This window comes from Cervus canadensis, chromosome 20, assembly GCF_019320065.1.
Source record: "Cervus canadensis isolate Bull #8, Minnesota chromosome 20, ASM1932006v1, whole genome shotgun sequence".
Lineage (NCBI taxonomy): Eukaryota > Metazoa > Chordata > Mammalia > Artiodactyla > Cervidae > Cervus > Cervus canadensis.
Window position 1 is genome coordinate 26,372,642 of NC_057405.1, and position 16,559 is coordinate 26,389,200.

A 16,559-nucleotide genomic window follows, 5' to 3' on the forward strand; every position below is an offset into this window, starting at 1 on the left:
TTCTGATTTAACTTCACTCCGTATAAATGGCTCTAGCTTCATCCACCTTGTTAGAACTGACTTGGATTCTTAACTGATATTTTTTAAGGTCTTATGTTAACCATCACATTGACCCTCTTTATCTTTGTCAAAAGTATGACTCATTTTTAATGCTGATCTCTACGTGTTGGCTTTGTCAACAAGCCCACACTTCTTAGGAACTCTTGATTACTGAACAGAATAAAAATAAGTTTAAAGAAGAAGTGTATTTTTGGCTGATAGAATTATGAACATGGCATTGACATATTCATTATTCCTCCATTTGTGTCATTTTCAAATTTGATAAGCATATGGTCTATTTGATGTAGTACATTTGATAAGCATGTGTACCTGTCTTTTATTCACAGTACATATCAGAAATGTTGAGAGGGCAGAACACATTGATATGAATGCTTTCATTCTGTATATTTTATCTTTTTCTTAGGTGGTCCATGAATTGGAACTTTATAACACAGGATATTATTTAGGCATGTTCATGAATTCTTTTGCAGTCTTTCAGGTATGTTTAGTTTGCTCTGTAATTTGAAAATTTATATATATATATATAATTTGAAAAGATATTAATATATTTACTGCTACAAAACTAACTTCAGTTGCTGAAGTGCAGTGTGTTATATAAGTGTAATTTGAAATTGAAAGATGGCCATCCTTCTTTTAGTCCATAGTCTTAAAAGCAAATGAGTAAATTCATCATTAGAGAAATAATGGAATTACCATTAAACAAGTAACTTCTTTCTTTTATATCACTTTCCTTGACTCTGAAATAGCTCTTTCTGCATGTGAGAGTGTGTGTGTGCTTGTGTGTGTGGCTGTGTGTCTTGTTGTGAGAAACTGTATATGCATGTATGTATTTAAACTCTCAAAAATGAGCAAGAGTTAAAAAAGCAAAGGGAGGTATTTTCACATGTTTTCACAAAAACAAAACAGCAAGAGTGAATTAGGGGTATAGGTAACTGAAAATTTAGAGGGCGTTTAAACTTATATTTTAAATGAAAATTAAAATGATTCTTTCTAGGAGTGTGGCCTCTGGGTGTTGACGGATGCAAACCTTGTGAAGGATTACATTGACGGTGTTTGTAAGTGAAATCTGGCAAAGTGCTTTTTAAGTCATTAAATCTTTCATCTCAGGTATTTATAGTTACTTATGTAAGTATGAATACATTCTAGTTGAATATGGATATTGTAATTTTCATTTTCTATTCTTTTATCCTATAGTGTTTGGAGTTTAATGTACTTGGAAGTACATCTGGGCCATGACATGGAGTGTTCTTCAGCTCCTGTTTAGATCTTTCTAATGATTACTTTCCATTTTCTCTCTGTAACTTTTTGACATGGTTATATTTCTGGACATATTGAAAGATCTTATGCCTCCAATTTGTATTGTAAACTGCGATGTTACTTTGGAATTAGTTAAAAGGAGGCAACATGTTTTTGAAACATTCTGTTCTCTGGCTTTTTATTGTGCAGCTAGAAAATAGCCCAGATGCCATGAAGTATGTGGTACACACACACACACACACACACACACACACACACACACACACACGTCTCCTTAATCTGAGTTCTTCCCAGGCAGGATCACATCACACATCCCTGTTTCCTGGATTGCGAAGTAGACTTGACCACCCAACTAATTAAAAGATGTGCTTTAAGGAAAATTCACAAGGCGTTTTACTTGAATTGTTCATTTTAACTTCTTTTAAAAAATTAACTGATTGATTAGACTGCGTCGGGTCTTAGTTGCACTATGTGGGGTCTCCGTCACATGTGGGATCCTTCGTGTGGTGCAAGGACTCTAGTTGTGGTGCGTGGACTCGGTAGTTGTGATGTGGGGGCTTAGTTGCTTCATGGCGTGTGGGATCTTAGTTCCTGGACCAGGGATCGAGCTCCTGTCCCGTGCATAGCAAGGTGGATTCTTAGCCACTGGACCATCAGGGAGGTCCCCATAAAATATTTTGACTGAAGGAAATGTATAAATGAGAATGATTAATTCTAGAAGCTGTTCTCACTTCTTTCAGGTAAAATGATACGAAATCATTTCGAAAGACTATAGAACTATCATAGTTTCTATTCATGAGTCCCCTGATTTCTACCCCATGTTCCCCCACTAAACTCCAGACTCTCCATTTTGGGGTTGGTTCTTGACACCGTAGGACACCTGAGCCTCTGTCCTGAAGTTTTAAGAACAATTTTATAGTCTTAAAGGTTTTATGAAGTCATTATGATCTCTGTGTATTAAAGACACTTGGCACTTTTAGCTTTCTTCATGTAATCATTTATCCTAGGCAGCCTTCCAACCAATCTGATTTTCCATGCTCTCTCTGTTGGTCTCAGCTTTTACCCAGCTTTATTTATGTTTACTTATCAAATCCTGGTGCTATCATACTCATTCTATTTTTAGTAACACTTATTGTAATCTTTACCTTTTCTGAGAACCTTCTACCTCTTCACTGTAACAGAAGAAACCTAATATTTTTACTGGTATATTATGTTCTTGGAAACCTTCAAGTAATTGACATTAATTTTTCTGCCTCTCTTCTGGTTCACGGTCTGAAGGTACATGTTGTTGTTATTTAGTCACTAAGGCATGTCTGACTCTTGGGACCCCATGGACTATAGCCTGCCAGGCTCCTCTGTGCATGGAATTTGCCAGGCAAGAAAACTGGAGTGGGTTGCCATTTCCTTCTCCAGGGTATCTTCCTGACCCAGGGATCGAACCCACATCTCCTGCATTGGCAGGTGAATTCTTTACCATTGAGCCACCAGGGAAGCCCCCCATTCCCAGTAGGTGTATAGAGTTCAGTATTTTCTTGGCTACTTCAAGACCATTGTTCAGCAGTCCTCAGTTAAAAGCCCCTTATCATTTGAAGCTCAAAACTTTCAATCACGTATCCTTTAATCAACATTCAGTCACCTACTTTCCCTTTGCCTCTCTCTATATTAATGACTCTGGCAGAAGGTTCAGAGTCTGACTACTTTGTCTTCTTGGGGGATTTGAAGGTGTGGGTGGCCCGTCTACTGTCATGTGATCATCACCATGGCAACAGTAGTCATAGGTCACGTCATCACCTACCATGGATCTACCCCTGACATTTCAAATGCCTGTCCTTCTCCTTTGTATGTGCCCTCACTCCCCTGATTCTGTTACGTGTCTTCTTTGGTTTTGGCCTCTCCTGGTCAGTTTTGGTCACTGACTCCTTCTGCCCATATTTGCCACTGGTACCTGGACCACGGGCTTCCCAGGTGGCTCAGTGGTAAAGAAACTGCCTACCAGTGCAGGAGATGCAGGTTTGATCCTTGGATAGGGGAGATAACCCTGGAGAAGGAAATGGCAACCCATTCTGGTATTCTGGCCTGGGAAATCCCATGGACAGAGGAGCCTGGTGGGCTACAGTCCGTGGGGTTGCCAAACAGCTAGAACATGAGTAAACATAACACAACAGCGACAACCTGGACCACGTGGTCAGTCAGTTTGGTAGAATTCTTCCCTAGTCCTTGGTCCTTCCATGACATCTTCCCCATTAAATTCAACTCTGGAACACCTTGATTGTTTATCTTACCCCTCCTGATTCTGCACCCTGATGCCCCACACATACCTTAAATTCTATATGTCACAAACCATTGCTCTTCCCTAATATGATTTGACTGATATGTGAGCTCTTGAATTGATATGATCTCATATATCTGTTAATGAAATCACCATCTACCCACGTGTTTGCATCAGAAACCCAAAACTCATCCTTGATTCTTTCCTCGCTGCCAGATGCAGAACAGCCTAGTGATTAAGAAAGGAGTTTACCAAGAAATACTTCTGACTTTCAATCGTGGCTTTATGACCCCAAGGAAATTCATTAAGCTCCTTAAACCTCAGGTTTCTCCTTGAATTATAAGTACTAATAATATTGCCTCTATTACAGGGTTGTTAGGAGGTTAAATCCAGAAGCATGCACAGTGCCTCGCACATGTTTGGTACTCAGAAATCTGCAATTACCTATTATCAGTAGATGATTTTAATATGTGCCTGGCATATCAGAGGCAATGGAAGTTCAAGCTTGGTCTAGTAGGGCAAACCAGCACACAGGTAGAAGAGTGTGCTGAGGGGTGTGATGGGGAGAGAAAGTGCCGTGGGCACGCACAGAGCTCATCCAACTGGGAGGCCGAGCAGAGTCATTTCAAGGCTGTCCTTCCTCTCCTCTGCTGGGCCCCAGCTTCTGGTCAGTGTGTTTCCCTGGGCAGTGCAGGATCCGTCCTTTTCTCCTGCGTCCATTCCCCCATCGCTAAACCACTGTTCTCATTGAGACCAGAGTTACCATTATAAAACATGGAATAGATCACGTTTCTGATTTATTTTAAAACCTTCAGTAGATCATCACTGCTTAAAGGATCAAGTCCAAATCCTTCAGCATGGGATAACTGATATTTTAAAATCTGGACCTGTGCATTCCTTATGTTCTCATTTTATGCCACTCTTTCCTAATAAGCATTGCCATATTCTGGACATGCCTTTGTACTTAGCTTCCTTTTTTCCCCCCTCTTGTATGGGATGCTCTTTATCTGAGACATAAGGAAAATGTAATGCAATAAACAACACAAGATGGATTTTTTTTTTTCCTAGCCATACCCTTTTCATTATTCAGATTCTGTGTAAAATTAGCTGTTCTCTGCATGGCAGACATTTTGCCTGAGTGGACTCTAACTCATGTATTTGTTTGCCTTCTCCGTAGACAGTGGGTGGAGCTCATTGCATTTATCTTTGTATCTCTGGTAACTTCTTCAGTATAATTTTATTTTTTAACGTTTTGTTTTAAAATAGTTTTAGGCTTATAGAAAAGTTGAAAGAATAGAGATAGGTGATCCAGCATCTGTGTGTCAGTGTGACTGTTTTGTTATAAAAAAAGCTAATAAGCTGGATTCTTGTAGCATCTTGTGGCAGGTGTAGCCAAAGGCATTCAGCACTAGGAATCTAAGAAGAGGAGAATAGCAGAACTGGAGATAACTTGTAAAAATGGGATTTAACCTATTTTTTTGCAGCTGAACTGCAAGTAGTTTTTTAGGTATTGGTTGTAGGGCCAGAGAACGTTTTTTCCCAGCTCTGCCATGAGTGACCATGTGGCTTGGGGTAAGTCACATGACTGCTGTGGGTCTCGGGTGTCAAATGAGAAGGATTGGAGAAGATAAGCTGTAAAGGCCTTGTCAGCTGAGAGATGCTGTAATTCTGTGGACTAGGTTTATGAACATTATCTACCGTGATTTTCTCCTAACAATTGTCAATGTTTATTTTTAGATGACAGTGTAGAGTTGGCTGAGAGGTTTGTGGACGAAAATGAAAGCTACTTGGTAGATCTTCATGACTTTTCTCTGGGTAGCAGTCCGCGTGTACGAAAGCATTTTCCAGAGACTTGGATATGGCTAGACACCAACATGGGGTACAGATTAAAGTTCTTTGCCTGTATATATTTTGTTTGGTCTTGGTTTTAAGTAAGTTTTGCCCTCTTTCTAATGTTTCAGTATAAACATAGTGTGATAAAGAACTAAATAGACCAAGAGTTTTTAAAGAATGATATTAATTGTATCTAAATATAGTATTTAATTGGAGAAGGAAATGGCAACCCACTCCACTATTCTTGCCTGGAAAATCCTATGGACAGAGGAGCCTGGTGGGCTATAGTCTGTGGGGTCACAGAGAGTTGAACACAGCTGAGCAACTGAACACACACATGCATAGTTTTTAATAAAGCTGTATGCGAATTGTGGCAGTAAGAGGATCATCAAGGAGAAGACAGGCCTTTTCTAAAGAAGGATGATTTTAATTTCCCTGAAGTTGCATGGTTCTCACTGGGGAAAGACTGCTGGGAGTTCCTTTGTTGCTTGGGCTGGGAAGCGCTCATGATTGTTCCTTCTGCCTTGTGGCGCCCCATTAAACATCCCTGTGAGCCACAAGCAGAAGAGGTGTGGGCATTGAAAAGAACTCAACCTAGCTAACAAACTCTGTGCCACCTGGCGTGATGACTCAACATGAAATGTTGAATCATGAAATCTGCATATATTGTGAGTCAGCTATTTATGGAAATTTGAAATAAGACACGAGTCAAACCTCCAAAAACAAATAATAGCATTGACAAAGAATACAGAGGGAAACTTTATGCATACTGAGAGAAATAAATGGGAGTTAAATTTGGAAAAGGATATTTATTATCTATATAACATTTTTGAAAATGATGCTTGTCTTGAAGATATAAATATTGTAGAAAGATTTTTATTGGAATATCGATCAGTATGCAGTATTATGACCTTATTATGATCTGTTCCTTGAGAACTTGAGATGTATTGCTTTATGCTTAAATCTTAAAAAAATTTTAGATATGTAAATTATTTGGAAAATTAAAAATTTCCGAAACATGGAAATTCTTCCAAAACATGGTTTAGGTTATGTTGGCCTATTTTGAAGTGTGTCTGTTCTTGGTTTTGTGACTTTTATGTTTATCTTGACTTCAGTTCCAGAATTTACCAAGAATTTGAAGTTACTGTGCCTGATTCTATCACTTCTTGGGTTGTAACTGCTTTTGTGATCTCTGAGGATTTAGGTCTTGGACTAACAACTGCTCCAGCGGAGGTAAGTATACGAAAGGGCTACTTATAGATGGTACAATGCCACGAAGCAGAGAGCATCAGCTCCTCAGTGGATTTTAGAAAAGTGATTGCTTATGATGTTGATCATAGTTTGAAGGTTTCTTGGCATTTCCTTTTTGTTTTTCATCTGTTTTACATTTTCAAGTGTGAACTGCATTAAACTGTTAACTGTGCTAGCTCTGTGTTGAGATTTGGAGAGTAGGTTTATTGTTGACTGAGTCCAATTACTTCCAAAGGCCAGAAGAGAGAGAATGTCCTCTTTAAGGATGAGCAGAACTCAGAATGTCCCTTAGTGAACATTCCTTCACAACTCTTTGGTCAAATTACATCCCATGTCGCTCCCTAAACCGTCACTGACAGGAGGAAACTCTTGACTGTGATTGGTCTGAGGCCAGTAGCTTTCAGCTCTGTCACATATGAAGCTGGTTTTTAAAAACAGATATTTTGTTTTGCCCCTCAACCATCTGTGCAAATGAAATGCATAGAAAATTTAATATACCTTAATAAAAAAAATCAGTAAGATGCTCTAAGTGAAATACCAAGGAGAAATAAAAGGAAAGTAATGTATAATAAAATAATAAACTTTTTAGTATGTAAGTGGCCAGGCATAGTTGCACAAGAAAGCATAGTAACATATTTGAATATTTATGCAGTACACAGTATACCTTGTGTGTACATAGGTATCTTGTGTATAAGAGCTGCAAAATGCAATTTGATATACATGTATTGTTTTAGCAATGCAAAAACCTTGAGTGGTGCTCCCTGTGGTGATGTAAAGTTTTGAAATAGTGAAGAAATTTTGGTAAAGTTACAAAACAAAGTGCAGTTTCCTCTTGATTTACAGAATAGTTGTATATTGACAGATGCTTTGGGTTTATATGTGTGTTGTAATTAGGTTGTAAGTCCAGCTTATTATAAGCAGGGGCTTTGTCTACATGAAAGGACATTTAAGAATCATGAGGAACACAGGGCAATTCTTCATTGTCTGGGACTGTCCTGAGCATGCAGACCTTCACCTGCTAAGTGCCAGGAGCACCTCGTTGTGATAGTCTGAGACTTCCACAGATTTCCAGATAAACTTCTAAGAGAGAATTAACTGCTGCCAGTGAGAAGCTTGGCCAACACTATCAGAGTTTGGGTGACCAACATATATGTATGTGTTTATATGTTGGGCTCCCCTGGCTTAGACAGTAAAGAATCTGCCTGCACTGCAGGAGACCCCACCTTGATTCCTGGGTCAGGAAGATCCCCCTGGAGAAGGGAATGGCTACCCACTCCAGTATTCTTGCCTGGAGAATTCCATGAACAGAGGAGCCTGGTGGGCTATAGTCCATAGGGTGGTAGGCAAAAGATCATTTGCTCTTCACAGGAGTCTAAAACAGATGCTGTTTCATTTGGACAATGGCTTTAAAAGCAGAATGATGAAATCGGCATGGCGGAGTAGTAGAAGAGGAACTTGGCTATGGCCTCAGACATGCCAGGATCCAGTTCTGACTCTTGCACTGGCCAGCAGCGTGCTCTTGCACCAGTTACAGAGGCGGCTGAGCTTCTTTTCTGTAAAATATGTTTCTGTAAAATAGGTTTCTTTTCTGTAAAATATGACCATAACACCTGCCTACATAGGTGTGATGAAATAATTTGTATAAAGTCCTTAGTTCCTAGTGGGAATTTCATAAAACATAGTGATTACTGTGTTATATATCAAAGCAATATGCCCCTGTTTATTTAGGATAGGTTGCGGTTTTCTGTTGGTAGGCAAGAGGACATTTCTATGCGAAGCTACTAATAAGTGTTGTAAGTTTTGTGAGATTTAAGTGTGTAAGTGTGAATGAAGCTCTGGACTTAAATAAAATCTGTATTCATTGTGTTCTTTCCAGCTCCAAGCCTTCCAACCATTTTTCATTTTTTTGAATCTTCCATACTCTGTCATCAGAGGTGAAGAATTTGCTTTGGAAGTAACCATATTCAATTATTTGAAAGATGCCACTGAGGTAATGTGCTAAAAGGTTTGTTCATCATTTACATGTCAGGAAAAATGAAGAAAAAGCATGCTGGCATTGGGTTATGTAGTGTTTGGGCATCTAAAAATGTTATACATTTCTGGAATATTGAAAATAGCCATACTTTGCCCACCATTTCTTCAGCTTGTTAATGTTGAAGGATATTGCTGGCATGTCTGGGCATTCTCCCCCAAATTTCTAGTGCGGGTTCTCTGCTTTAGCCCCACAACTTCATTTCCTGACATCTCTTTCTCTTTCGTGCTCCTTTCTCCCCACATTTTTCCCCTACTCTCCTCCCACACGGAGGTTGTCTTGCCACTTCACAGTGCCATTCTGTGCCCACTGCAACTGGCAAGAATTTATTCCTTTCAAGGACTGGTTTGGAACTAAGGTGTCTTCCCTGAGGAATCTCACTCATGCTGTTAGGCTAGCGGTCCCCGTATTTGTACAGTATTTTCTTTTTTTTTTTTTTAATCTATTTTTAAGTGGAGGATAATTGCTTTACAACATTGTATTGGGCTCTGCCATACATCAACATGAACCAGCCCTAGATATGCATATGTCCCCTCCCTCTTGGACCCTCCCCGCCCCCCACCTTCCTACCCCTCTAGGTTGTCATAGGGTACAGTTGAGCTTCCTGTGTTAGTGTATTCTGTTTCCAAGGTTTTGATTTTTGAGTCATGGCCTGGTGTCCCCTCAGCCAATCAGCTCCCTGTAAGGCAGCGGTAGGCCCACTCTTTTTATTGTGCCCATAGCAGTGCTAATGAAATGATTCCCTCCCCACTCCCACCCCCAGACTAGGGGTTGTAATTAACCTTACTACCCGAAAATGCCATCATCTCTTTAAGCACTGTGTCTAGAGAATAAGCTGGTTCTTATTTTCTAATTTTACTTTTTAATTTTCTCAACATGGTATAGTGTAAAGAGCAAAAGATCTGGAGTCAGAAGGCCCAGATTCAGTATCCAGCTTGTTCACTTAATGACAGGTAACTTAATTGCAGTTTAGTCATCTATTAGATAAATATTTTGAGAAACAGGTGAGAAAATAAGTGGGAAAAACAATTCATAAAGTCTAACATCCAGAGAAATGCTCTTCTTGATGAGCCTGGCAACTTTGAAGTACTCTACGAAAGTTTACAACCAACACGTGCATCAGGACTAGTGTCTCATTCATATTTTTCTTGGAATAATTTTAGAGATTCTCAGTGAGTGTAATGACGTTTCATCCTGTTTGCCTCAGATTTTTCTAATGGGACTAGTGTCCCAGGATGACACAGTTGAGTCAGGCTGGTGGTAGTACCAGGACATGAAATAACTCAACCTTCAGAATATGAGAGAATTTAATGTTAGTGGGAGTTTAATGTTAGACCTGAAGAATGGCATTTCCCTGCTTGTCTTGAGGTAGGTGGAAAAAGCGTGAGAAAGAACTAGGTTTTTCCTGTTACCTTTACACCCTTTTCTTGGCTGAACCTTTCTGAACCTTTCATTTTTCTCTAGTCTTGGGCCTCACAGATTTAACCACACTTGAAAGGGCTTGGCAACCCACTCCAGTATTCTTGTCTGCAGAATCCAATGAACAGAGGAGCCTGGCAGGCTGCAGTCCATAGGATTGCAAAGAGTCGACTGAAGCGACTTAGCATGAATGCACAAAGCAACATTTTACTGAGGAGCATTTATTATATAGAACCTTTGATGACTTTGTTTTTCTTCCAGGTTAAGGTAATAATTGAGAAAAGTGATGCATTTGATATTCTAATGGCTTCAAACGAAATCAATGCCACGGGACACCAACAGACCATTCTGGTTCCCAGTGAGGATGGGGCAACTGTTCTTTTCCCTGTCAGGCCAACACGTCTGGGGGAAGTGCCCATCACGGTCACAGCTGTTTCACCTGCTGCTTCTGATGCTGTCACCCAGAAGATTTTAGTGAAGGTAAATACTTGAAGTTTAAAACAAAATGGAAATACATAATTGAAAAGGAAGCAGAAGATGGCTTTTTTCCTGGTTAAATTTGTTTTCAAGACCTAGTAGGACATCTTCTCCACCCTCCAGGAATGCCTAATGTTTTTCTCATCTAAATGTAAAAATATATCATGCAATTGGAGGTAATTGCCAATGTCTTATTGAAATTTATAGTGTGATTATAAAGCAGGTTACATTTACACTCTGAGTGACATTGGAATCCTGTTAAATTGTGCCAAGTTGATATATAGATTTTGAATTTTGGAATTCCTCAGTACAGGTAGAATAGGTTTTGTAGGTTTTTTTTGGAGAAGACAGTATGCACCAAAAGGCAACTCAGCATAGTGGATAAGCACTTGTGTTCTGGAGGGAGGCAGCCCTGGGTTTCATCCCAGCTCTGTCACCAAAGGGTGCCTTTGGACAAGGTATTTAATCTCTTTGAATAATAAAAGAACCTATTTCAGAGGGTTTCTCATCCCCTTTTCATCTTCTCCTTTATCATTTCCATTGCCATTCCATGAACTATTTTCTCTAATTTAAAGAGAAAGTAAACATTTATTAACGGGTTTGAACCAAGAATCAAGACCTTGTAGGTACTTATCTAACTGTAACAGGCCAGACAATTAACTCATTATCTGCCTATAGTTTTCTCTAAACAGAGGAATAGAGACCATGTTAATTGTGTTACTTTTTATCAACAGGCTGAAGGAATAGAAAAATCATATTCACAATCCATCTTGCTAGATTTGACGGACAGCACGCTACAAACTACCCTGAAAACACTGAGTTTCTCCTTCCCTCCTCACACAGTGAGTGGCAGTGAGAGGGTTCAGATCACTGCAATCGGTAAGAACAGGGTACATCACCCTCACCACTGGCTTATTCATATATGATAATACACAGTTCTCATTTATTTGTACATGCATTTTCTTTTTTAAGGAATTATTTAAATTGAAGTACAGTTGATTGACACTGTTTTGGGTGAACAGTAAAGTGGTTCAGTGATACATATGTATAAGTATATATTTTTTCAGATCCTTTTCCATTATAGTTTATTACAAGAAACTGAATATAGTTCCCAGTAGGTCCTTTTTAGGTATATTTTCTTATTTAATCCTAGTTAAATAAAACTTTTTCTAGTTGCTGCCAACCGCTGATTCCAGTAGAAAGGCAAGTAAGATGTGTGTTCTGGACCAGTTCTTCTGGACCAGTTCTGGACCAGTCTTCAAGGTGCACATGAATCTTCTGGGGACGCTGTGCGAAGGCAGATTCTGGCTCAGTAGGCGTGGGGTGGGCCCTGGATTCTGCATTTCTAAGAGGCTCCCAGGTGTTGCTGATGTTTCTAGTGTGCAGTCCACTCTTTGAGGAGCCAGGCCACAATATTGTGTGGCTGGAGGGAGGAGTTTTTCTGCCTTTGTGGCTCTCAGTTACTGGTGAATATCACAGCCTTCTGTGGAGCTTTGCAAATACGCAAATATCCGGGTTCCACTCCCAGTCTACTCAGTGAGACTCCCTTGGGCTACGGCTAGGACATGCATGTTTTGAAACGGTTCTGCTAGTGCTTCTGACAACCAGAAGTTGAGGACCACTGCCTTGAGCGGTTTTCTGTGCAGAACGCAAGTACCCTGTACCGTTGGAAGCCACCCACTGACTTAGTCACCTTCTCCTAGTTGCCTTGGTAACCCCAAAGGACTTTCAACTATTAGAACTTCCACAGAAATGGCTTATTTGTATAGTTGTGCTTTACAAATAGCTGAAAGAAATGTTTAGATTTTGTTGTTTTTCAGTCGCTCAGTCGTTTCTGACTCTTTGCGACCCACCTCATGGACTGCAGCACGCCAGACTTCCCTGTCCTTCATTATTTCCTGGAGTTTGCTCCAACTTGAGATGATGATGCTATCCAACCATCTCATCCTCTGTCGTCCCCTTCTCCTCCTGCCCTTAATCTTTCCCAGCATCAGGGTCTTTTCCAATGAGCCGGCTCTTTGCATCAGGTAGCCCAAGTATTGGAAATGTTTCAATTAATGACATCTAAATAATTTGTTAGGTCTTTGAGGTGTCAAGACCTAAGGCACTTTTTCTTTTGAATCTCACCTGCAGGGGTAGTGCTTTTTATTATTACTCCAAACAACCAGTCCCTCTAGGAGGGGGCTTTTTGGGGAGACTTAGATATAATTCTTAAAAAGAAATAAATAAACTCTCTATTGAGGAGAATACATTCTGCTTAAACACGTCCCACTGTGGTGGGGTGCTGGGAGATGATGTCGCGTGTGTGCACACATACAGAGGGAAGAGCCTTGAAGTTTTTTCTTTTTAAATTTTTTTTATTTTGTATTGGGGTAAAGGCTACCCATTCCAGTATTCTGGCCTGGAGAATTGCATGGACTGTATAGTCCATGGTGTCGGAAAGAGACACGACTGAGTGATAGCTTACGGTGAACGGTGTCGGATTTGTGACCACCAAAGATTTAACTTCGGGACCAGGGACCAGGCTTGATCACTCAAGAGCTTTTGTATAGCAGAGTTTTATTAAAGTGAAAAGGAACGGGGAAAGCTTCTGACATAGACATCGGAAGGGGAATGGAGAATGCCCCGCTTGATAGTGTTAGCAAGGAAGTTAAATGCTTTTTTAATTGGTTATTACAGTAAATCAAAAGAATGTCTCAAGGTTGTAAAGATCTTACTAGACCCACTCCCATAATATACATTTTAAGATAACAGGATTGGTCAGAAGATTTTCAGGAAGGAGAAACATGTCCTCGAGCAGGATACATTATTTTTATATTATCCTTACTGAGGAATGTAGGAAAAAACATTTGTCCTTTCCTCTTTGAGAATTCCAGACCCCTGTCTCCTCCTTGAGAGCCCCAGACCCCTTTCTCCTCCTCGGGGACCCTGGACTTCTTATCAACCTGCCTAGGAATTGACTTGCTCATGAGCGACTTTCACTTTGTTTCATAGCCAGTTAACAATGTTGTGATAGTTTCGGGTGAATAGTGAAGGGACTCAACCATATATATATGTATCCATTCTCTCCCAAACTCCCCTCCCATCCAGGCTGCTACATAACATTGAGCAGAGTTTCCTGTGCTATACAGTAGGTCCCTGTTGGTTATCCATTTATAATATGTGTATTATACATATACATAGGAACACTGTATACATGTTCATCCCCATACTCCCTAACTATCCCTTCCACCCAAGAGCCTTGAAGTTTGAGTGTGTACCATCTTTCCTTATGTTGGAATGAGTCTGCCTGTGGTTGTTGAATATTCTGAAGTTTAAAGTTTTATTTAAAATAATGTTTTTTCAAGTTTTATTTTTATACACTATTTATTTAAAAAACCTGTTTGGTTTTTAATTTGCTATTAAAAAACCTATTTGTGTTTTATTTGGTGAATATTGGCTTGCTTCTTTGACTATTAAAAGTCCAAGTTTATGTTCACTTTGAATATTAAAAGCATAAGGTGCAGTGATGGTAATAATAAGAAACAAAACCTGTACTGGTATTTACTTCTCTGAGTTAACATCTAAAGTTTAAGACATGGTACGCTAGCGTTTCTGCGGCCTACACACACGAAAGTCTTCCTCTCTTATTTGGATTCATTTTTTTAGGAGCAAGTTTTCAATAGGTATCTGGACTTGGAATGGTGAAGTTTTTAAAGTAAACCACACTGACAAATATTCTTCTCTATACAGTTCAACCATAATGAGGTCAAAATTAGAACTCAGCCTTTACATTTTTAAATTTTTACTTATTTTCTTGAGTCATGGTGTTAGAATGTGGGTAGAGGAATGTGGGTAAGCGTGTGTTTTGTTTAACTTTATGTTACTAACTTTGAAGAATACTTTTAACCCATTTTGATCCTGAGATTCATTGAAACATATATACCGATTAGTTCTACTTTGTTGTTGATAAATAGAGCACATTGAAAAATACCACAAGCCCTGCCCTTAGAACGTCATTTCTCAAGAATTTATAGTGTATTAGTAAGGAAGTCAAAATAAAGTTCTATTTATGTGAATAACACTAACTTTTCTTCCCTGTATAAGAATGATGATTTCCTAATGCAAATGATTTTGGTTAGAAATTTTTAAAAACCTCACAGTTTGCTTATGTGTGCTGTATCTTTGAGCTAAAAGTCTCCTAATTTGTCGCATAATCTACAAGTTCAGTACCATTGTATTATCATGTATTTGACCAGTCCTCCTAAAGCCGGATGTGGTTTCTCCTGTGTTCCTGGCAGTGCTTCAATTCCAGTTCAGTTCCAGTCATATTGCTTCAATGTTGGGTGCCTTCTGCTCTCTTTGCCATTAGGCGGTATGGTTATTGGGGATTTGCTGACCTTGATAAATATCTTGTGCTTTCAGGAGATATTCTTGGTTCGTCCATCAATGGCTTAGCCTCCCTGATTCGGATGCCTTATGGCTGTGGTGAACAGAACATGATAAATTTTGCTCCAAATATTTATGTTTTGGATTATCTGACTAAAAAGAAACAACTGACCGAGAATTTAAAAGAAAAAGCCCTTTCTTTTATGAGGCAAGGTAAGCATTTTAGAAATATACTTTTTTTTTTTGTAAAAATACATTTGTTTCTGTTTTTGGTTTGTTTTCGGTCAGCGTTGACTCTAGACTGTATTTCAGAATGGACAGGTTTTGTCCTTGCTGTGTGCTTGTGACCTGAGATGGTGTGGAATGTGCTGGAAGTGTTAACAGCTATCACCACTTGCCCTCAGCGTCTGGCTCACTGACTGCTGCGAAGATGTTTGTTAAAGGAGTTTGATCCTGGAGGGGCTTATATTTTCATAAGGGATTGGAAATTTAAAGCCCCTTAAAAATCTGGTGGTGAAGGACAGGCAAGGCTGGTGTGCTGCAGCTCATGGGGTCGCAAAGAGTTGGACACGACTTAGTGACTGAACAACAACAAAAATCTGAAGGAATGGATATTCATTGAGTCATTCCACGTTTCTGGAGTATCTCTGAGGGACCAGGGTCGGTTCCCGTGCGGAGGCCGCAGGAAGTCAGGCCTTTCCTCCCAGGGAAGTCCGTGTTCAGTGGAGAAAGTCTGTATGTGGTGAACAGGCATGGTGTCATATGGTGGGGGCGTTTAACATTACAAGTGGCGGGGGGCTAGGAGGGAAGAGTGAGTATGGGGTCCCCTCCTGGCCACATGGAAAACATGAGAACTCTGCCCTGATGCCCTGGGGAGGCTGCTGCTGTTTGCAGACGCAGAGATGCTCTGTGTCTACAAGTTGCTATTAACAATCATTAACATCGGTTGATGCTTACAAATGTGGCAGGCAGTGTTCTAAGCACCTTACATAATATTTTACTTACTGGTCACAGTCAGTATGGTTATTGTCCTCCTTTTCTTACAGACAAAAGTCTGTAAAAATCTGGCACAGAAAAGTTGCCTAACTTGTTAGGTAACATAGGTGAGTGGCAGAGCTGGGGTCTGAACTCACTGTCTGGCCCCCGAGTCCATACTCTTAATGTCCATACTTAGGAGAAAATGGAAAGTTGTGAGGCATTTTTAACAATAATAATGTAAACTTGATTTTTTTCCAATACTCTAAAAGCTAGCCACCCAGAGTCACAGTTTCAGCTTTGTGCTTCCATTAGGGGACCGCTATCAAGATCTCAGTTGCTCAGTGGTAAACAATCTGCCTGCCAATACAGGAGATGCTGGTTTAATCCCTGGATCAGAAAGATGCCCTGGAGAAGGAAATGGCAACCCACTCCAGTATAGTTGCCTAGGAAATCCCATGCATAGAGGGGCCCAGTGAGCTACAGTCCCTGGGGTCACAGAACAGTCGGACATGATTTAGCAACTAAACAAGAAGAAGTAAGATCTCTGTTTGGCTGAGTTTATCATTCTGCACAGTTTGGGGTACCTGCTGTCCATCAAACTGATGAAAAAAATTG

The 16,559-nt window shown here is 39.9% G+C and overlaps 1 protein-coding gene across 1 annotated transcript in view; it reads left to right on the top strand.

Annotated features, from left to right (window-relative positions):
* The window catches only part of CD109 (CD109 molecule), a 151,218-nt gene that overhangs the window by 84,995 nt on the left and 49,664 nt on the right, over positions 1–16,559 (top strand). Inside the window, exons 16-23 of the mRNA XM_043439714.1 lie at positions 464–538; positions 1,055–1,115; positions 5,324–5,465; positions 6,535–6,652; positions 8,547–8,660; positions 10,383–10,601; positions 11,333–11,477; positions 15,003–15,179. Of these exons, the coding sequence (XP_043295649.1) occupies positions 464–538; positions 1,055–1,115; positions 5,324–5,465; positions 6,535–6,652; positions 8,547–8,660; positions 10,383–10,601; positions 11,333–11,477; positions 15,003–15,179 (1,051 nt within the window). The remainder of the gene's footprint in view (positions 1–463; positions 539–1,054; positions 1,116–5,323; positions 5,466–6,534; positions 6,653–8,546; positions 8,661–10,382; positions 10,602–11,332; positions 11,478–15,002; positions 15,180–16,559) is intronic.